The sequence below is a fragment of the Fundulus heteroclitus genome, chromosome 10 (genome assembly GCF_011125445.2).
Source record: "Fundulus heteroclitus isolate FHET01 chromosome 10, MU-UCD_Fhet_4.1, whole genome shotgun sequence".
NCBI lineage: Eukaryota > Metazoa > Chordata > Actinopteri > Cyprinodontiformes > Fundulidae > Fundulus > Fundulus heteroclitus.
Genome location: NC_046370.1, coordinates 27,721,206 through 27,742,660, shown reverse-complemented (window position 1 = coordinate 27,742,660; position 21,455 = coordinate 27,721,206). Strand labels below are relative to the sequence as shown.

Here is a 21,455-nt window from a genome sequence, read left to right as displayed (position 1 = left end):
ACTTTGTGTTGGTTTTTCACATAAGATTCAAATAAAATTGATTTATGTTTGTGGTTGTAATGTGACAAAGCCTCTTTGTTAACATTGTGATAAACACTATGTAAAGATGGATCGGTCCGACTCATTCTGACCAATATCGGGTTCCAGTTCTCTTTTAAGTCTGGCCAACAGATAATTTTTTTTTTTAAATTTCAACTTCTAAAAGAGAAGAAAAATGTTGAGCAGGTTATTTGATATAAGTTTGAAATCCACCAGAAACAAGCAAATGTCCCCTATTTTTACTGGATTTTTATGAAACTCATTAACAGTGTGTTAAAGAACATGCTGTATGTTGATGTGTTTTTATAAATAAAAATGTTGATGGTTGTGAATTTGCATACATTTAATGATCATGAGCAAAAATACTAGAACTTCATCTGCATCTTGTGCCATCTTTAAGTGTTTACCTTCACAAGATTATGTCATGGTTTAGTTTTTGGTTTGGCTTCTGTTTTCCATTAGTTCTCATTTTCTTTCCTTGTTTGGGTTTTAGTTATATTTTTGACTTTATTTATTGTTAGTTTTCAGTTTCATCCTCCCTTTCTCACTCAGCCTTCACTTCACTCCTGCAGTCAGTCGCACCTGTTAGCAATTAAGTAATCAATCAGTCAGACTCTGTTCACCTGTCAGTTCCCCTATTTAAGTCTCCCTCCGTTCTCATTTCCTCGCTGGTCCGTCATCATTCTACACCCTCTCCATACCAGTCACATGTGTACCTTTGGAACCCTGCAACTTCTGTTTTCTCGTTTAAGGTTAGTCCTGCTACCTGTCTCTGAAAAGCTGTGGACACTGCTCCCTGTCTCTGAGAAGCTGTGGATACTGCTGCCTGTCTCTGGCTTCATGAACTCTCGCTCCGGGCCGTCAGCTCCTGCCTTCACCTACACTCCGGTTCCTCTGCAAACCTGCCTCTCCGATCACATCATCCACCATCCATCAATCTTTCATTAAAGACTCTCAATTTTTAATCCCGTGTGTGTGGTTCTGAGTTAATCCGTAGACAAACCGTGACAGATTAGCATTAGCTTCTTCTTTATAATACATCAGCCCAGCTCTGGTTCTACATTTTATAGTGAGATTATCAGCAGCACAGCTTGCATGGACCTGCAACATCCTTCACCATAAGCCTCTGAACATTACAAAGGTTTAATACTTGTTTGACATTTTTTTTGTACAGCTACCTGTACAGTATTCTGCGTGAATGAAATTCTTACCAATGACAAAACCTGAAAAAAATTCCAGAGATTCCAGAGAGGGATGGTTACCAGAACAGAAGAGGAAGTGCGACAGTTTGTGCTGTAGTCTCTCTTCCTGTAGCAGAGGGCTGATCAGTCTCTCCAGTCACTTTTGGGATACCACAAGAAGACCGATTTTTATTTCCATCATTAAATTACTGAGGCTGTCCGTACAAGTTGTCTCATGCAGCCCATTAAGTGTGTGGTGGTGGGGGATGGGTAAGTGACTTTTTATTCCCCTTCTAACTTATGTATCATAACCGGAGTTGTATTTTGACAAGTGCCATAATAAGCCGCTGTTTTCTCTTATTGAAAGTTAAAATCAATCTAATATGTTTTTATGCAAAACCAAAACAGGGCAAAGCGCAAAAGGTTCTTGAATCCAGTGATCACAAACAAGCAGACAATGGTGTAAATCACAATTTCTTGTCATTCTTGGGCAGTAAAAGTGTCTTTTCTTATATATTTTTTTTATATAAAATAGTATCGTTATGAATGTAAATGTTAAATGAAAAGGATTTCTAGATAAGAAACGCCTCTAATGAAAAGAAGTTCTTCAAGCTAGTTTATCGTCATGTTGTACAGTCATGGTCAAACAGGTTTTCTCACTTTCTAGACATAGTTATGCTAAGACAGCCAGGCAGGGCATTTACAGGCACCATTACCATAGTCTCTTTTCAAACATGTTAAAAACAATGTTTTTTCAACAACTATACAGGAATGTGTATAATTACTTTTCTTATATTTATATATCTTTGAGCCAAATTAAGGTAGTTTCAAGTTAGTGGTATTTACTTGGTTTTCTAGCTTTACACCAAATCCAACAATTTGCTTCTTTTCAGTTTTGGCTGCTCAATTTTGGCTCTGTCCCTGTTCAGAAAGAATCCTAAGACTAAAAGTAGCTCTTTGTAACATCATTTTAGGAAAAATCTTAAAATGTCCCGAATTAGAATTTTACCTTGGTAAGATACAATTTATTCACAAAGTACCCCGGGCCTTAAGAGAACTTGTAAAGTGAAAATATGTTAGGCGAAGGGAAGAGCCTAAGAATGTCTTAAACAAGGAAGATGGTGAAAACATAGAGGGCTGTTTGGCTGATTCCCCACCTAAACAATGGAGGAAATGATTGCAAAAACTTCTTTAACAATCATACAATTATTAATATGTAGATAAGTTGAACTTTATCATCCCCAGATTAATTAGTTTCGGCAGCCTGACAAGTTGAAGGTACAACTCTAGTGATGTAACTTTATTTAGGATAAAAAAATAATATGAAAAATATTGATTGATCATGAACAAAAATTTGAGGAACGTAAAGAGACTATGGTACACAGGAACTTTTATATTATTTAAAGACATGTTCTCAATAATTATGGAAGGCCAGGAGAGTCGCTGAAAAAGAAACGCAATCATTTCAAATTTTACATTTAAATCGCACAATTAAAAATCCAATTTAAAAAGCGTTTTGTAATAGCATATTTCGGATTATCAATACCATTTTTGTTCTTCTACTAAAGTCGTAAGACAATTTGCTTCTCGCAACTCTCAGCCATTTTCAAAGTGATAGCAGTGGAGCTACAATGAACGGCTGAAACTGACGCTCAGTGGGTACATAAACAGTAAAAGTGTGCATGCGTAGCTAGAGGAAACTAGCATGAACGAGCACGCACATCGGCGTTAGTTAAGCACGTCACAGCGATTGGCACGTGGGACAACTAATAGATAAAATGACCCCCCCTCCCCCACCCCCCCGGAACTCGAAGCCAAAAAAGGATCGTCCACTATACTTTTAAGCTAAGAGTTAAAAGCTAATAGGAGCTCTCTGAGAGCACTGAGATTTTTTGTGAATACGAGCACTGGAATGCAGGGTCTAACAAGGAAAAAGCTGTTGTGGATCAGGGACATCCAAAAGCTGCACAATACCGGCCCTCGAGGACTAGAATCGAGGACCACTTCTATAGAGGCAACTTGAAATAGAGGCGAACTCATCTTACACATCGGCAATTATAAGGGCATGTATGGGAAAGAAAATAATAATAATTAACCTTGAAACTTGCGCAATGCTCCATTAAGGAAAACGATCTGGTTCCAAAACCTGGACATAAATCTATGTTGCTTCTCCTTAGTTATAACCTCATTTTTAAATACCCTAAACTCCAGTCCTGCAACCTTTAGTTTTAACAGACCTGAATTAAATATTGAAGTCATCAGCAGGGTTCTGTTGAACTGGACAAGGTGAGGAGGCAAACCACCCATTTGATTGTACTGCCCTCAAAGGCTGGAGTTTGAAACCCTTGGCCAGTGACTTGAGTTGCAATTTGATTGAAAAACTAGGACCTCAGATATGAGTTTCACGCTCTAAAGACTCGAGTCTCATGAACAAACATTGCCTAATGTACTCAAGGATGGGAGGGTAGGTCAGTAAGTGTAGATATTTTAAGTAAATATTAAATGCCCCACTCACCCAAATTACTTTAGTGCATAAAATTACTGGTTGTCATGGTAGCATTACAAAAAGTATGTATGAGTTTGTTGTAATGTTTTGCAGTAGTAGCAGCTTCTAGGTTTGTCTGTTTGTATTTAATAGCACCATTTAGCAGGCGATTACATTGGCCAAGTCACAGACACCAGCTCCCACAGAGATGCACCCGCAGTTGATTTCTTAACCAGGAACATTCCTGGACTGAGGGCTGATGTTATCGGTAGCTTCATAATAATGGGGGGATTAAATGACTTTTGGTGTTTCAAAAACAAAACAAAAACTTAAGTCACCTATAACCTCTTATTCTGTCGATGTTAAAGGAGAAATAAACAATAACTTGTTATTTTAGATAGAATACATAAAAAAATAGTGATGTGAAGAACTACAGGCATCTTTTTAGATGGAATGTAGTTTGATGCCACACACCATTTCTCTCTGTGTTGTTTTCCAGCCTTTCGTTAACACAGTTGGGCCGGCTGCGTGTGCATGTAAGTGCATGTGAACAGCTGCCACTCAGAGCTTAGCCCCTCCCTGGCCATAAAATGCCACCTCCAGAGCAGGGGAGTGTAGGAGCAAAATGGCATACAGTACGTCCGGTGGATCGAAACATTCTCTTGCTAACAGCATTATAAAGTTATGAGTTACTTATTCACTAGACATTTTCCTCTGGAAGGTGATGCTGTTTTGCAGTGTATCATCCTTTGCAAATACAGTATGCGCATACGGGACAATGGGTGGAAGGGAAGGGAAAGGAGGGCTGGGTTGCAGGTGGAGTGGAGGTAGAGTGTGTTGTGGCTTGTCCCACATATTGTTTTGGTTTACAGACAGTGCTCAACAACCCACCTAGTGGTAAAATTACACTTATTTCTCCTTTGTACCATTACAAACATACCCCCAATTGTTCAAAATAAAAGCTCTTCCTGTTTGAAGAAATCGAAAATAAATTTAAACATACTTGAATATTGATATTTATGGTGGGGTAAATTTGATTCAATTTGCTCGCTATTAAGGCACTTGGAAGAAGTGCATATTACATAGATGTATGTTAAATAATGCAGTTCTTGTGTTTCTTATCTCTGTCCCTTCAGGGCGGTGGGTAAAACATGTCTTCTCATCAGCTACACCACCAATGCCTTCCCTGGAGAATACATCCCTACAGTGTAAGTCCCACACAGTGACAATAGCGGCAACTATTGACCAGATGTGGTCACATTCAATTGAAATGTAGGATCAGGTTTGTTTAATAAGGCAGTCTGCAGATTACTGCAGTCAAGAGGAATTGAATTTCTTCATTGTTTTATGTTGTTTAGTCCAGAAGTATTCTAAAATCATAATCCAGTGTCAGCATTTGCAAAAAAGAGGAGAGTTCCTGAGAAAATGTTGCAGAATATGTGGCCGCGTGAAGAGCTCCTGCAAACTTATCTGTCCACTAAGCAGCCATTTCCAATCCCCCAGATAAGTTTATTTTATAAGCTAGTTCTTAACTCTTTTCCTTCAAGTATGTAAAGAATGAACCACATCCAGGCCGGGTAAAATCAGGAAGTGGAGAGCCACGAGTACCACTTACATAAGCATTATATAGAACCTGGTGTGTACAACCACCTGCAACACTGACATCAGTGTTCCTCGCATGACATTGGTGCAGAATGTCTCACCATATTCTGCAAGTGACTAGGCTGACCCCTTTTCCTTAATCAGTCCATTTTCTCCAATCCAAGTATGTCAGCCTCTGAGTCCTCAGTGTCTGTGAGTTATCTGTTGTTTCTCCGTTTAACTGCTTTCTGCAGCTACAGCATCGGTAATCTCATAATCTTTAACACGTTCAATAATTATTCTGCCAATGTGATAAGTCCCACATGGTACTACCTGTTCTGGTCATTCTACATAGAAACATAGGGGACTAAGGTGAGGGAGGCAATCTGAGCATGTGTTGGAACAAACGTGTGACAAATATAATTGTAAACTAATATTTAACTCTTTCCAACAGATTTGACAACTTTGCTGCCAATATGACAGTGGATGGGAAAGTAGTAAACCTGGGTCTGTGGGACACAGCAGGACAGGAGGATTACGACAGACTCAGACCTTTGTCTTACCCACAGACGGTGGGTTTTCTATCAGTGTACATAAATGAATATATAAATTGTTTCTAAAACTATGGTTATTGTTTTCTTCCCTGTTAGGATGTGTTTCTAATTTGCTTTTCAGTGGTCAGTCCAGCTTCCTTTGAGAACATTCGTCTGAAGGTAAGAACAGCCCGGTCTCTGCAACAACGTTCAGATCAGCCTTGATTTTACCATTTTATTGTATGAGACCACGTTTAAAAGCTTCAAGTACCATTTTGACACAACTAGTTTGGGAATTAACTTTATTATATGTTTGCAATTTTAGATGTAAATGCAATGTCCCTAAAAACCCTTCAAAGTATAGGCAAAATGCTAAATATAATAGAAAAATGTGTGACACAATGTTTAGACATTTTAAGGGTTTTAATGAAACTTGCAAATGCATTGAATCAACTTCATTTCTGTTTTGAAAATTGAAATAATTTCAAAAATTTCCTCCATAAACATTTTTCTTCACAAAACTTTATTATTTTAAAGTAAACAAAAAGGGTTTACAGAGATCATGAAAGGTCAACCAGGTTTATGCCAGTAAAATGTCATTATTGCTGCTGCTGCTGCTGCTGCTGTTTTAATTAATGAAACTTTAAAGGTCAGTCAACCAGTACCGCAAACTATTACGTTATTTGAACTTTTTTTTTTTTACAGTCATGTTTTTATTTGATTTACCCACATAACTTTCCCAACAAAAGTTATGACTGTAACTACGGTTCTGTGAATCCTGGATGACTCTTTGTTGACGTTAGTACTTGACCTGTGCATGTGCAAGAATGATCATTCACTGCTTTAAGCACCGCCTCTGGCGGTTAGTAGGGAAAAAATAGAACAAGTGTTGCTGCTGCTCTGTCAGTATGGTGATTAACAACCTGCGTACCCTTCCTGCAGTGGAATGAAGAGTTGACACAACACTGCCCCGGGACGCCTAAAATCCTGGTGGGCACCAAGTTAGACCTGAGAGAGAACCAGGCTACAGTTCAAGCACTGAATGAGAGGAACCTCTCTCCAATCACCTACCCTCAGGGCTTGGCCATGACTAAGGAAATAGGTCAGTTATTTGGTCAACACATGCAATGATACATTTCTTTTTATGAAATTCAAAATTTAGAATGTTAAAATTATCTTTACCACCTGATTATATAAGTTAAGTAGAAAAAAATTCAGTTTAAGTTCATACAAATGTTTGCTTTCAGCACTATGTTGCATTTACACAGCATATTTGATTGCTTAGACTGTCAGACATGTGTAATGTGTGTCCAATGTGAGACTAGCTAATCACAGCAGAGTTTGTAGGGTATGACATATGCATTTAGTTGACCGGAAAAATAAGGAATGTTGTTAAACAAATGCTTCACTATAAGGCAGCAGGAGTTCCTGTCTTTGTGCTTAAATGTGCTTCACCGTCTCTTTTTTGAAGAGGTGAAGCATCTTTAAAACACTCAGGAGAAGCAAAATGTTACTTTTAAATTTAGTTTTTGTTGTCAACTTCTGATAGGAAAACTTGTTTTGATTTTATTGGAAGTCCACAGTTCAATGTGCATTGCAACAGATTATTGAGAAGTTAATTTATGTACGTAATTTAATAAGAGAGACGTATGTATAATATATATTCATTGCACACAGTGATATGTTTCGTGTGTTTCTTTCTATTGATGTTTATGATTATCCCTTACAGCTAATCAAAACCTAAAAATCTGTTTCTTGGAAAATTTGAACATTTAGGGTCCTGCAATGGATCAAATTTTCAGTGTTTATATTCAAATGTACTTAGATGCGCTTGTAATTTGAAACACAATGATAAAGCCTTTTGGAAATATAATGGACATGTTTTCTTTTTGTTGGCTGAAACCAGGTGCAGTGAAATACGTGGAGTGCTCAGCGCTGACACAACACGGCCTCAAGACAGTGTTTGATGAAGCTGTCAGGGCAGTGCTGTACGCTCAACCGTCCAAAAACCCAAAGAAGAAGAAGAAGAAGTGCACTCTCTTGTAGTGGAGATCCACGGACATGGAGTCTAGAGATAGAACTCCCCCTTGGAAAGATACGAGGATTATAGTATTAATCAATCAGATTTTATTTATGAAGCTTTTCACACATTCAGATGTTCTACAATGTTATTAAATACAAGCATGCAGACAATCAATGATATTACCAGGAAAGTCACTAAAATACATATAAATAATTAAATGGTCATTGGATTGAATTTATAAAGTGCTTTTCTAGTAATGCCGGCAATTGAAGGTGCTTTACGTTATATCCATTCTCCCAGTCGCATTCACTAACGTGCACATGTTCAAATACCAATTTTACAGATCGGTGGGAAACTCTGCCAAATCCACTCTGGTCTTACTTTTTACTTCTGAGGCCTTCCTCTTCTTCTCATAAACTTGTAAGAGAGCTTGCTTGTTGCGACTCTCATCCATTTTCATAGTATACGGTGAGATCAATGGAACTACAATAAACTGAAACTGAAGCTCACTGGATACATGAACACTAAGGCCGTGTACGTGAGCGCACCGCAATGATTGGCATGTGGTACAACAAGTAAATGAGATGAACCCTCTGGAACTAAAAGCCAAAAGAAGATCGTCCACTATACCTTAAGTGCCTTGCCAAGGGTACAAGCAAAGAGGATAAATAGAGTGGTGTAGAGCAAAGAAAACTTCAAATATGCCCTTTCACCTTTACTAACTACCCCCTTCCAAAATCCCTTGAACATATCTATGGTCAGGGTAAGGGGTCTCCTGAATCTTTAAAATAATGTAATGTTTTGTTCTGTGAATTTTGTCTGAATGTTTACTAAATTATCAGACTTCCTAAATGACGATAGTCAGATTTTGTTTTAGAAATTCAGAACAGGTTTCATAATGATCCATATTTAGTTGTAACAACAGTTGTAAATTGATATGGAGATTAGTGAGTACATGTTTGAAGCCTTTCATGTGATACAATCTCAGTCAGGAGATAGCATTTTTTTTTCCATCTCCAAGGATAGTTTCTTTGCATTCCCTGTCTCTCACTGAGTCTAAAACATGTGGTGGAAATAAATATGTTTTTTTTTTATTATTATCTGCATGATTTGTAAGTCTGGTTCTGATTGGCTGATCATTTCTTTGTGATGACTCCTGTACACAGAAGCTATTGGCTCAGAGGAAGCTTATTTCAGCGACTCAGTGAAACAGAGGAAGAAAAAAACTTGCCGAGTAAGTCAGACCCAAGCCTGGGTAGCTCAGGAAATGTGATCTAACAGCAACGTTTTTTGGCAGCATACACTTTATTACATTCGTTGTTTTAGTTTGTAGTGCCCGCAAAGTATTTTGTATTTGTTTCCCCTCATGCCACGGATGGGCTGGGCATCAGTCACTATTTTAATAGCATTTTATATTTTTGTGTCATCCGGTTACAAAACCAAGGCGAGTAGCTATCCAAACACTGAACCAGACAAAACCAGTCACTCACTCCTGCCCCAAAGCAACTAGCAGGCCAGATTGGACAGCTGTTTAATGTTGCTGTAGGCTGACCTGGGAGACGGGCATCGGAACAGCTTTACAGACTGTTTTCTGGTGTTTTGCCACTTCTTCTTAGGCCTTTTTTTTTTTGGTGCTAATAAAATTGGGTCCTCAGCTACCTTGTTCCACTGAGAATCAGAGAAGTATGCAGGTGTGTCTGGTACAAAGACCAAACCACAGCCCTGGAAACAGAGCCACCCAATGCAGACACTTAAGTGTATGCCATTAGATGACAGGTAAGTTAATAATATATTTTTATCCCAAATTACAGTCTATTTCACCTACTTTTTTGGGAATAAACATCAAAGTAGTTGTTTGGGTTCACCTACTGGTGTCTCTTGGTCAAACATGGCCGCAGAGTGACAGTTTTTGATGCATTTGTGGTTTCTCCTTGTTTGTGAAACTAATTTACCGTGCTTCTGAGCCACTGGAGTTGTTTAGTTCTCCTGTTTCAATTCTAAAAATTGTCAATAGCTTCGACGCTTTGTAACCACCCAAATAATTGCAGTAAAATCTGGTTAATTTAAATATTATCAAAAGGTCCCAGAAATTCAAATCATCACTGCTGTAGAGGAGCCAACGAAGATTAAGGAAACTAAGAGTGTTTGGCTTATATTGCTACTAAGTTTATCCTTGCGCTGATTGACTCTTGTTAATGCTAATAAAATATTAGATTAATGTAATGCAAGGTATGAAAGTATTCATATTTGATTAATAATGACACAAATACTTGTACCTAACATTTTCCATTTAAACATTTTATTTTGTCAGTGTGAAAATCTTGCTGGCGTCCATCTTCTGGTGGGCCAAATTCACACTGTTCCAGAACAACTGAGATCATAGGCAGCACTTTGGCCCGACACCCTAGTACTAATATCTCTGACATGCTCTAGTTTGCCTCAACCTGCATGACTATAAAGTTCAAACGGACACGTCAGGAGTGAAGAACAGGATTCATGATTTTGTGGCTTTAGCTGTCCATTGGTCAAACACCAGCTTAGCAGACACTGCATCTTCAACTCCCATTCCTGTTAATAGAGAAAAACAATAAAACATGTCAGGGTAACCATAAAAAAATACAAGAAAGTGAGACCTATTTATTTACCCAGTGTAATTATATCAATAATATCCAATATACCCAGAGACTTGAAGACAGTCGTCTTCTCTCTTTGAGCAGATTTTGTTCCGTTGATCACGTCTCCCAGCTCTGCAAACACCTCAGCCTGAAAATCCGAATTACACAATCTTACATTTTGCTGTAAACAAATACTGTATCTGAGATGTCTGTTTTTCGACTGGCCGAAACGTATTTTAAACAGACTGACCCCTGACAGGATGACATCCCCGGACTCTGACAGTGCCCCCTCCCTGCTGTCCACGTACACCACGGCGCCCTTCATCAACACGTCGTCCAGCTCACGCCAGTCTGGCCTGCAGGCTCCCACAGCTGCTCCACAAAAATAAACACACTACACGTTGGTGTACACTGAGCATAACTATTAATGGCCAAATATCAGAATTCTTTTATCTATTTTATTAAATTGTTTTCAGCATTGTACCCCACTGTAGTTCTATCAATTTCCATGTCCAAAGAAAAGCCCGTAAATAAGGTGCTCAGAATGCAGCCTAAATGTTACGAGAAGTCCTGGTATTCAATATCGAATGTTAGACTTTTGTGTCAATCCAAAAAAACTTTGGCAACACAATACGAAAACTGTGATATTAAAGACTCCAGCGTGAACGGTGACTTGTCCAGTAAGGAGGAATAAGCCTGGAGAACCAATCTGAAAGCAGCAGCTCAGAAACCCAACCTCAGCAAAAGTATAAAAGCATTCAAGACCAACCCAGTCCAGCTGCAATTCAACACAATGGTTAAAATGATCAACTGTGACTAAACCTAAGATTCAGAAAACTGTAATGTTCTGTTCTGGTTCTTGCTGATATTTTGGTTAAGTTAGCTTTCCTGCTTTAAGGGTTAGTTCTGTTTCTAGTTTTTATTGTGTTGGAATCATGTTTAGCTTGTTTACTGTTGTAGTTATCTGGTCTTTATTAGTTTTTATTAAAGCTGGTGTTTCTCTCAGTCACTTCCCCTTCTTTAATCACTGTCACCTGTCCTAGTTAATTAGAGCCACTTGGTTTCACCTGTCCTGCTGCCTATTTAAACCCTCCTCAGTTTTCTGTTGGTTGCCGGAACTTCACACATGTACCATTGCTCATGCCTCCTGTTTCCCTGCGGTAAGATCCATCCAGCATTCTGTGTTTTGCCTGATCCTATTCTGTTTTTTGAGTCTGCCTGCACCCTGTTTACATTTTTGGTTTTTTGCTTGGATTACCGCTTTGAACTCAGCTCTGGACTATTTTTCTGTACACCTGTCTGATCCATCCTCATCGTCTCTTAAATAAACCATGTCAAGCATTACTTTAAGTGTCTGATTGAAAACCGGGTTCATCTCCACTCCAGTTCTTTACAGAAAACAACTTTAGGAGGACATTGTTATTTTGTCTCCGATTCGGACCAGCATCACTACTGTGATGCACCGGTAATCCAATTTCTCTAAGCATCTCTGCGACCATCAAGACGTTTAAACGAAAGCACCTGATTTCACTGCTGGTGAAGGTTCTCAGTCATCCAGGTCATGGTCATTCCAAAAAAGTTCAAAAACAAAACAACTGCTTTTTTTTCGAAGTCTGAAGACGTTTCGCTTCCCATCCAGGAAGCTTTCTCAATTCAAAATGTCTGGAGTAGTGTGGAGTTCCAAGCTTTATACTACTGCCCAACAAAGGCCTTGTAATGGCTTAGATGACATGCAAATTGAACTGTAACAGGTCCACCCCCTTGGTAATAGGGAGCCGTTAAGGTCATTGTTGGCCTGGCCTGACTTTCCTGCTTCCACTGGTTGCCTCGTCAAGCGTCTGTGCGCCTCATCCTTCCATTCTACAAGACTTCCTTATAAGGCGCCCCACTCATGGATCATCCTGCTCTTCAGCCGAGCTTCGAGGGTGTGACATAGTTTCTGGCCCTGGTTTGTTCTCATTCCATCTTGCTCATCTCGCCTGCTGTTTTGGCGTGTTTTTCGTCCTCTCCTCTTCCACCCGCCATGTAGTCCGGCAAGCGCACCAAAGAACTTGTCAGGCACTCTTTCAAAGGGTCACCAAGGTTGCCCAGCTTCCACCCAGCTCGCTGAACGTCATCAAAAGTCTGTCCTTCGATCCCCTCATCAAGTCGTGCCTCCCTCTTCCTTTCCACTGACGCTTCCTTCATCTCATCCACGGACTCTCCAGCGCTCCACATCATCGATCTTAGCGCATCTCCAGGAGTTCACCCCCGTGTCTGCCACATTGATGCCTCCTCTCGGTCAGCCCGTTCCTCGGCTCCTCCCATCTGCGTTCACTCTCGCTAAAAGCCTACTTGGGCTCGGCAGATGAGACGTATCTCTCCATGTCTGTTTCACGTATAAAATGATCAGCTGTTTTTTGAAAGCACTTCACGCATTCCAAGGCGTAATTCAATTCAACTGATGAAACTTCCATTGGAAACCATCTGTCAGCCCATGAAAAGTATAGAAGTCCGTCCACAGGTAGTTTTCTGACATGTTTTGACCTTAAAAATAACTTCAAGTGACTGCTTCACTGTCTGTGGGATTCAAACCCAGAACATTGCAGCCTCCCCTGGACGCAAGCGGCCTGCTCTCTGACAACTAACTAGGTCACCACTCCCCCAAAATTACTTTGATTAAAAACAGCGGGGCTAATTATGATTTATTTGTTTTATACTTACAGCACTTTTGGATTGTATTTTTGAAACGACATTGATGTTTAACCTTTGACGTTGCCTCTGCATGAATTACATCTTCTCACCTGCAACATGGGCTCCTGTTTTGACCCACTGGCCATACAGCACCGGCTCAGTAGATCCAGTCGCTGTCACAATAACGTCCGCTCCCCTCACAGCCTCCTCCGCCGAGCTGCATCCTCTTGCAGCGCCTCCGACTGAGCGGACGAACCTCTCAACGCTCTCTTTTGTCCTGCTCCAAACACGAACCTGAGGTAAAGGACGGACAAACACCTTTCAGTAGCTAGATCTGAATCCAACAGGAAATTTGAGTAGTGAGCAGAAAAGAAGAGCATAAGCAAGGAGCCAGGACCCTGAATGACTTAGAGAGATGTGTAAAGAGGAAAGTATCAAAGATTCTGCTCTCTATATACTTCAACCTTGTAAAATTATACACAAGACTGACAAGACATGAACAAATCTTTATGAACACATGAACACATTTTTTTTTTTTTTTTTACAAAAATAGAAATAAAAAGATCTGTGTGAGATTATGCTTCCTCTGAAGGACCCGTGTCTTTTGTTACCCTAGCTGTATCAGCACAAGCCGGCTGTATTTCTTTTTATGTACCTATTAAAGGCAGATACAGGGTTTTTAAAGTCAAGAGTATGTCTGTTCAGGTGCTGCTGATGAGAAGGTGCAAACGGTTTTCTACTGTGTCTAATCTAGAGTTACCTGTGTTTTTGGTTCTAATTGGAAATGGCAAGACAAGCAGACGTAACGGAAATATTCCAATGATTATAAGTGGAAATGAAGATTGGCACTGTGAACTTTGAGTGCAGGTAAAGACAAAGCCTACCAACAAATAATTAGCAAGTAGTAGCGTCAATGTATAGGACTTAGTCGCTGCGTTCAATAAAACATTATTCTATTTCAAGGCTTTTTACAAAGAATGCCAACAGATTCGTCTGCTCCTCTCTTCGTGTATTCATAATCGACACCCTAAATCTCCATCAGCGTACTATGAGGAGAACCGATTCCTCTGAACATCATCAGTAAAAATCTGTTGCATGATTACAGTTTTTTTAATTTTACTCTATTACACAAATGTCAACAGGTTGCTTTTGTACAGGTACCTCTTTAAAGGAAAAGATTTCAGTGAAGACGTTATAATGACTCAGAGCCTGTTTGCCGGTCCCCAGGATGGCCAGAACCTCTGCTCCAGGAGGCATCAGCAGCTGTGCAACACAAAGAGACACCGAACAGATCCACGTCACTGAAAGAGCCCAGAAAACAGAGTGCCTTCATTTCTTTTGTTGCGTCAAAACAGCCGAGATACCTTAGCAGAGATGGCTGAGACTGCAGCGGTCCTCATGTCTGTGATGACCTCCCCATGGATAACCTGCAGGTAGGAAAGGACTAGTGTGAGAGTGCGGCTATCACAACCGAAACTTCTTTTAACGACATGATTCCTGGTCATATAGAGACTCATAAAAGTATTCATACCCCCTGATCTTTTTCACGTTTTATCATGTTACACTAACTTGAATGGATTTTAGTAGGGTTTCAGATGCAAACCTACACAAACATACCCATCCACTTAAACAGGCCGACTGAGCACTGAGAGCATCAATCAGAAAAACATCCAAGTGTCCCACAGCAATTCTGGAGGAGCTGCAGAAATCCAAAGCTCATGTGGAAGAGCTGGAGAATAGCTGTGCATTCCACAAATCTGCCCTTTATGGAAGGGTGGCCATTGTGGAAAGAAAGCCACCAGCCATGTAGGGAGCACAGCGAACCTGTGGAAGAAGCTGCTCTGATCAGATGAGACCCAAATGCAACTTTTTGGCCCACAACCCAAACCATGTGTTGCAGAAGACCTGAACCTACCATCCCCAGCGTGAGGCATGGTGGTGTTAGCATCATGCTGTGACAATGCTTTTCTTCAGCAGGGACAGGGAAGCTGGGAACATGGATAAATTACAATTAAATTCCCCATGGAGTTAAATAAGACAAAGAAAACCAGTCAGAGGCTGCAAAGGACTTGAGACGTGGATGGAGGTTTGCCAGCCATCAGAACTACTGGAAACATACCAGAGCTTCTATGGACAGTTAAAACACACTTGAGCTTTTAAATGGACTTAAAAGTATTTTTGGCAAGACTTGAAAACTGCAAACCCGCCATAGAAATACCCCATACTAGTGGCTAAAGTAATAAAAGTTGATCCTGCAGTATTGACGTATGTCAATGTAAAAAAAAATTATAAAAAATATTGAAAACCATGTAGCCTTTCATTTTCCTCCTACTTTACAGCTACACACTACGTTGTGTTGGTTCACCAAGTAAAATCCAATTAATAAACATTAAGGTTTGTGTTTGACACGTGACAAAATGTGGAAAAACCTCCAGGGGTATCACTAGGATGTGTCCCAGGTTAACTCACTGCCTTGATGTTCCCATATTCTGGATCCAACAGGACCACTGTAGCTTGAACAGCGGGCAAAGGGGAGCCTTTCTCCCTCTTGTAAAAACAGGCAAACTTTGTGCAGAGGACTCCATCGTTCTCCATGTATGCGGGCATCAGCCCCATGAAGCTGAAGAGAGAAAGAGTTTCAGCCAGCAGCGATCTGTTACTGTCCATTAAACCAGATCACCCCGCGTCCTGCTTTCTGGGGCAGAGAGTCGGCCTACCCGCTGTGTTTCTGCAGCGGCACCGCCGTGCGCACAGGCTGGATCACCTCTGCGCTGTCCCGCCGGGAAAACTTGCCCAACGCGTCCTCCAGGCGGGGGATCAGGTCCCTGTAGCGGAGCAGACTTCCAACTTCATGTTCCCAGATGATCACAGGAGGATCGGCCATGGCCTCTTCTGACAGCCCAACAGTCTGACGGGAACAAAGTTCAATCCACAGTCCTACCTGAGGCTCAACCAGGGTTGCCAGATCTTGCGAGAGAAACAAGCCACCTCATTTCACAACGTAAGTGGAAATCTAGATAAATTCTGGGGTAAATTCCTGCATACCCTTGCTTCTCTGTTCCAGAAAGCTAGGAAGCAAATTATGACAACTAATTACTCCGTGAAACAACACTGCTACCAAACAGGGTTGTTTGGAATAACTGAGTTTTCTCTACTTTTTAGCTGAGTGTCAAGCAACGCGTGTCCTTTCTGAAGCCTGTAAACGCCGGAGCGTAAATACTCCGCACACAATAATTATTCAACAAAGTCATGCTTTGAAATGTATGACAATTATCTTTCATGCTATACCGAATACTGTCTCTATATAATTATTGTTTGGCATGTTTGTACATTGTTATCTATAATAAAAAAAATAGATGGGGACTGGGGGCATATCACTGAAAGCGAAACAGCGAGTATGTGAGTTAGAGCTTCTCAAGACTATCTGCTTTCTACTCAGGGCAGGTCGGCCATTCGGTGCTCTCAAAGGAAAAGGGATACCGTCAGAAAAAAGCCAAGCCCACTCAAATAAGCGACTTTACACTAAAAAATAAGACCAACGTCACTTATGAACGGATTTGGCAACTATGGCAAGCAAGCAGTTTCCTGGAAGAGAAACCCTTCTCCAAGATGCTACGTTCAATGTACCAACGCACTGTGGGAAACAGCAGCTTACTCGTCTCCTTTTGGTTGACGAACATAGGAAAGAAATGGCGCGAAACCTAGAAATATAGAGGGAGTAAAATCCCGTACTTACCACTTAAACTATTTTGTTTGAAACGGGACACAGAAAAATCACGGGATGAATTTTACTATCAGATTTTTATGAGGTGCTAAAGCAAAGATTCCAATCAATCAGGACAGAACTGTCTGTAAAATGCAGAGGTGGCTCATAGAAATAGATCTATAATAGATAGATAAAAACAGATCAAACTGTGCAATCAGGTTTTGTCAGACTTTGGTCCATCATACAATCGGGAAAGTTGAATGTCCAAAAACACACCATGTGTAATGAGTAAGTGTGCGAGGTTGAAACTCCAGAAATGAGCAATCAAGAGGTTGGACCACATTACTATCTGGAATTCTTATAGAAAACGAGGTAGTTAGAATCCAGACCACCTCAAAGTACTCATAATTTGGCTTTATATATATATATATATATATATATATATGAATATATATAGTAAAAGCAGAATAACATTTCATTCAGAAATGTCTAAAACTAAACAAATTTTGCCAACTTACTTTCTTCCAATTTCCAATCTGCATTAAAAATACACTCACTATATGATTCATAAATGCATTCTTTTAGTTTTGCTGACATTTTAGATAAACAAGGAACACAAGTCGTAAAAAAAAAAAGTTTATTAGAGCACAGGTGATGGTCCTGCAAAATAAAACATGCAATACTCCTAAAAAACAAAGTTTGTGATGCAAAATGTTTTACATCCAACATAAAATTCAAACGAGGGATCCATCCACCTTTTGGAATCATTATCAATGGTGTATAAAAGTCACACCAGGAGTCTCTCAATAGCCATTTGAACGGACTGAATCTGAGGCTTTAGCTGGGAGCCCTCCTTTATGGTGACAGAGGTAGCGATGACAGGACGGGACACACCGCAGGCCCGGCCCAGCGCCTGCTTGGAGCGGACAAACACGTACGGGACGTTCTTGTCCTCACAGAGGAGAGGCAGGTGGAGGATGATCTCCAGCGGCTCGGCATCGGCTGCCATGACGATAAACTCAGCGATGCCTCTGTTCAGGGTTTTAGTGGCTGAGGAGGTAGCAAAAAGAAACAATCAGGTTGAGATCAGAATCAGAAATCGGTTTGTGGAACAAGTATTTTAGTATGATATGTTGTGGTGCAGAACACGCAATTTATATACTAAGTTAAAAAATATTAAGTGTATTGCATGATATAAAATTGTAAGGCATGTAAGAAATAAAAAGTTAAGTTGAATATATTTATGACAAACTAAATAAACTTAAGATAAACCAAGAATTAAGAACCACAGACTATCCCATGGAGCAACAGAAATGGCAACAGTAATAGGAATTTTGTGTACGTTTTATGCCATATTTATCTATCTATAAGAACAGCGAGACGATAAAAATCTGAACCCGCAGCCTAACTTTAAACAATTCAATACTAGTTTAAGAAATGCAAAAACAAATCCCACTAAACATTTTAAAGATGTAGCTTTTTTTCCCTTACATACTACAGCCGTTAATTCTTCCCTCCTTTAACTACTTCGATGAAATAGAATTAATCTAAATTAGGGTTGACTATTGATTGATGAAAATTAACTGTCACAGCAGCACACAGTGTAAAAGATGAACATCTAGGTCAGGGGTGTCAGGGTCCAAGGCTATTTGCAACCCCTGGAATGATTCTGTGTGACCCCAAACAGCAATTCAAAAATCATTTGGTGATGTAAATGGATCCTTTTTATTTAAAAAAAAATTATTACAGACAAGTTAAAATCTTCTTGCAATTGAAAATGTTAGGTACAACTCAAAGTATTCAACTTTTAATTAAGTCGCCTTTTGCATTCTCTTTAAATTCATAGTGAGTAGGACCCCATCTATACAATATTGGTTCACAATAATCTGCTTTTAACTCGTTTATTAAGATTGGCTATGCACAGCAAGCGTTTTCAAACAAAGGCTGACCCAAATCTAGTTCTTAATGCTGAAAATAGACACATTTTTGATTTTCTTTCTCCATGAAGATAGTCATGCAGGTAGCAAAACAATCTGTAAACTGGATGAGCATCTTTTAATAAGGCATGTTTGCCTTAAAAGTGATCAGCAACTATTTATGCATTCCTTGCTGTATACAATTTGGGGTAATTATTTTTTTTTTATTTAAAATGATGTTAGTTTTTCTTTTGACTTTTAATATTTTGGTCCACCTGGCAAATAAGTTTGGACACCCCTGATCTGGATAATTTAGAGCAAATTAAAACAAATAATGCAAGCAAAAATAAAATGCTGATCTAAATGAAAGTTGCAACAAACATGAACATTATAAATATAGAAAGAAGAGATATCAATGGGGTGAAACCTGTGTAATGACAGTATTATACATTTACACGTTTTTATTGTGGTCTTACTGCTGAAAAAAACAGTGAAGGTAGTAGAGTAGTTGATGCAGGTTTCACTAAAGTTTCTAAAATTAAAAAAAAAAAGTCTTCTTACCAATACCATTTTTGGGTGATTGTTCACATATTTAAACGACAATCCAGGCCCGTATCAACTCCGAATGCTTGATCTGAAAATCCTACATCTGTTTCATGGCTTTTTACATAGCGGTTTGTATCATTGAAAAGTAAATTTTTACGTAGGACATGATTTTGATATAAGCAGCCTTTTGCAGCTTTGTTTACGACAGTATTTTGCACAGCATTTCAGGATGTCATTACATTTTAAACCTGTAAACCGACACCCAGAGTGTAAGCGTCCAATTAAGACTAACCCAGAGGCTCCCGATTGCAGCTTCGCTAAAACAGGGAGAAACAACTTTTATTTGATTTGTGAAAGTTCAGCAAAGTGTTAAGCACTTTCGTTGCCTTGGTTGTGTTTTTAAGTGCTATATAAAATCAACAGATGAATAGGATGCTATTTTTGCAGAACTGGTCCAGCTCAAAAACTACAATCCTTATTATTCTACAATAGCAGAACCTTTCAAGCCCAGTTTTGAATTTATGACACCTCTCTTTAAACTCGTTGTTAGAAGACAAGTAAATTAAACCGTCTTTGACACGTTTAAACATTAAGACAGGTCATAATTCATCCAAATGAGTATTCCCTTATCAAACAAAGGATTCGTACACCGAGCAGAATTTAAAGAAACTTAAAACCGGCAAAAACGTGTGTTTGCGTAGACGTCAGATTATAAATGTAGTTTCTTGATAGGGAATGTTGTACACTTTCAATTTCGATTGAGAGGTCTGACCGATCACATTTTAAGCACCAATCAACATTTTCCTAATCCTTGTTGCGCATTTCTGTCACCTTCATTGGCCCCCTTCCTCAGCTGCTTGTAGTTGGAAGCTTGCTGCACCAGGTCCAGGATGGTCTTGGTCAGAGTAGCGTCGGCCAGCGGGTAGGCCTTCGGGTTCACTTGTGGTTCAGCCTGAATGAAACAAAAACATTATTGTCCAAATACGACACACATCGAGCCAAAATAAAAACATTCAATTGATCTTAGAATGAGCGCTCCCTGCTGCTCCTCGTGCTTGCTAAGTTAGCTGGTATGCTAGCTTGTTAGCCGAACACAGCACTCACCATGGCAGGTTGCTTATGTATTCCGGCCCTCTCGGCGAAATGCTTCACGGAGGACTCCTTGTTTATCTCCTGACTCTAAGAGAGCAGCTAACAGGCGCAGGATACGTGGCTTTTCCTAATATTTAACAACACCACAAACTCTGAGAGCTCTGCTGCATGCAGTCAGACTAAACGTTCACCACACGTGTATTCCTGTAACGCTGCACATGCGCACAAAGTCGTCATCCGAAAGACAGGAAATTGTGTTTGTTCTGTCGTCATGAAAGGGCGGGGCTAAGACCTGTTTGGGGGGGAAGGGGGATAATATAAAAAGTATATTTTACATATATTTTACTTATATTTTACATGAGTAATCCGAGTTTGTATATTTCACTCAACAGCAAGCTGTGCAAATCTTATGTCCTCAAAACCAGTCAAGACAACAGACAATATCTATCTATCTATCTATCTATCTATCTATCTATCTATCTATCTATCTATCTATCTATCTATCTATCTATCTATCTATCTATCTATCTATCTATCTATCTATCTATCTATCTATCTATCTATCTATCTATCTATCAATAGATGCTCCTTTTTCCCTTCCCCTGTTAAACTAATACTTGTTCAAATAGCAATCCTGCGCATTCCATATTACGGTGATTTAATTTATTTAGCATTATTGAAGAATTCACTCCAAAGGCTTGGTGTCCTCCAGCATTCTGCTCTCCTGTTTTTATCAAATGTGCACTTTAAAACACACTCTAATGATGATGTATCATACTTCTCTAGTTACTGCTATGTCAGATTTACTTTTCATGTTGTAAGTTAAGGTTGTGATTATATGCAGTAGTTCTGCTTATTGACTGATTGATGATTAACTATTTGAAGTGTATAGCTTTATTCCATTTTAATCCTAACCATAAAGTGACTGATGTGTAGTATTGTGTTTTTTTCAATGGAAATTGTAATTTTATCTTGGACTAACCCATATTTTTAGCACTCATCTCTTTCTTTTCCCTCATCTCTCAACTTCTCTCTCTGAATTTTAACTAAAATCAGCAAAATGTG

At 39.5% G+C, this 21,455-nt stretch overlaps 3 protein-coding genes across 3 annotated transcripts; 1 reads left to right on the top strand and 2 right to left on the bottom strand.

Moving 5' to 3' along the window:
* The first annotated feature begins 1,402 nt into the window (after positions 1 to 1,402).
* On the top strand, positions 1,403 to 8,060 carry LOC105935605 (ras-related C3 botulinum toxin substrate 1-like). The gene is made up of 6 exons (XM_012876111.3): positions 1,403 to 1,490; positions 4,842 to 4,913; positions 5,741 to 5,858; positions 5,937 to 5,999; positions 6,762 to 6,921; positions 7,726 to 8,060. The coding sequence occupies exons 1-6, from the start codon at positions 1,456 to 1,458 to the stop codon at positions 7,863 to 7,865; spliced, it is 588 nt and encodes a 195-aa protein (XP_012731565.1). The 5' UTR covers positions 1,403 to 1,455; the 3' UTR covers positions 7,866 to 8,060.
* A 2,059-nt stretch (positions 8,061 to 10,119) lies between these two features.
* crym (crystallin, mu) lies at positions 10,120 to 16,099 on the bottom strand. The gene is made up of 8 exons (XM_012876109.3): positions 15,848 to 16,099; positions 15,600 to 15,750; positions 14,495 to 14,557; positions 14,292 to 14,393; positions 13,241 to 13,424; positions 10,708 to 10,829; positions 10,521 to 10,605; positions 10,120 to 10,410 (listed from the first exon to the last, which is right to left on the bottom strand). The coding sequence occupies exons 1-8, from the start codon at positions 16,012 to 16,014 to the stop codon at positions 10,337 to 10,339; spliced, it is 948 nt and encodes a 315-aa protein (XP_012731563.1). The 5' UTR covers positions 16,015 to 16,099; the 3' UTR covers positions 10,120 to 10,336.
* A 1,359-nt stretch (positions 16,100 to 17,458) lies between these two features.
* On the bottom strand, positions 17,459 to 20,624 carry snu13b (SNU13 homolog, small nuclear ribonucleoprotein b (U4/U6.U5)). Its single transcript, XM_012876113.3, has 3 exons — positions 20,403 to 20,624; positions 20,130 to 20,250; positions 17,459 to 17,886 (listed from the first exon to the last, which is right to left on the bottom strand). The coding sequence occupies exons 1-3, from the start codon at positions 20,403 to 20,405 to the stop codon at positions 17,624 to 17,626; spliced, it is 387 nt and encodes a 128-aa protein (XP_012731567.1). The 5' UTR covers positions 20,406 to 20,624; the 3' UTR covers positions 17,459 to 17,623.
* Between the last annotated feature and the right edge of the window lie 831 nt (positions 20,625 to 21,455).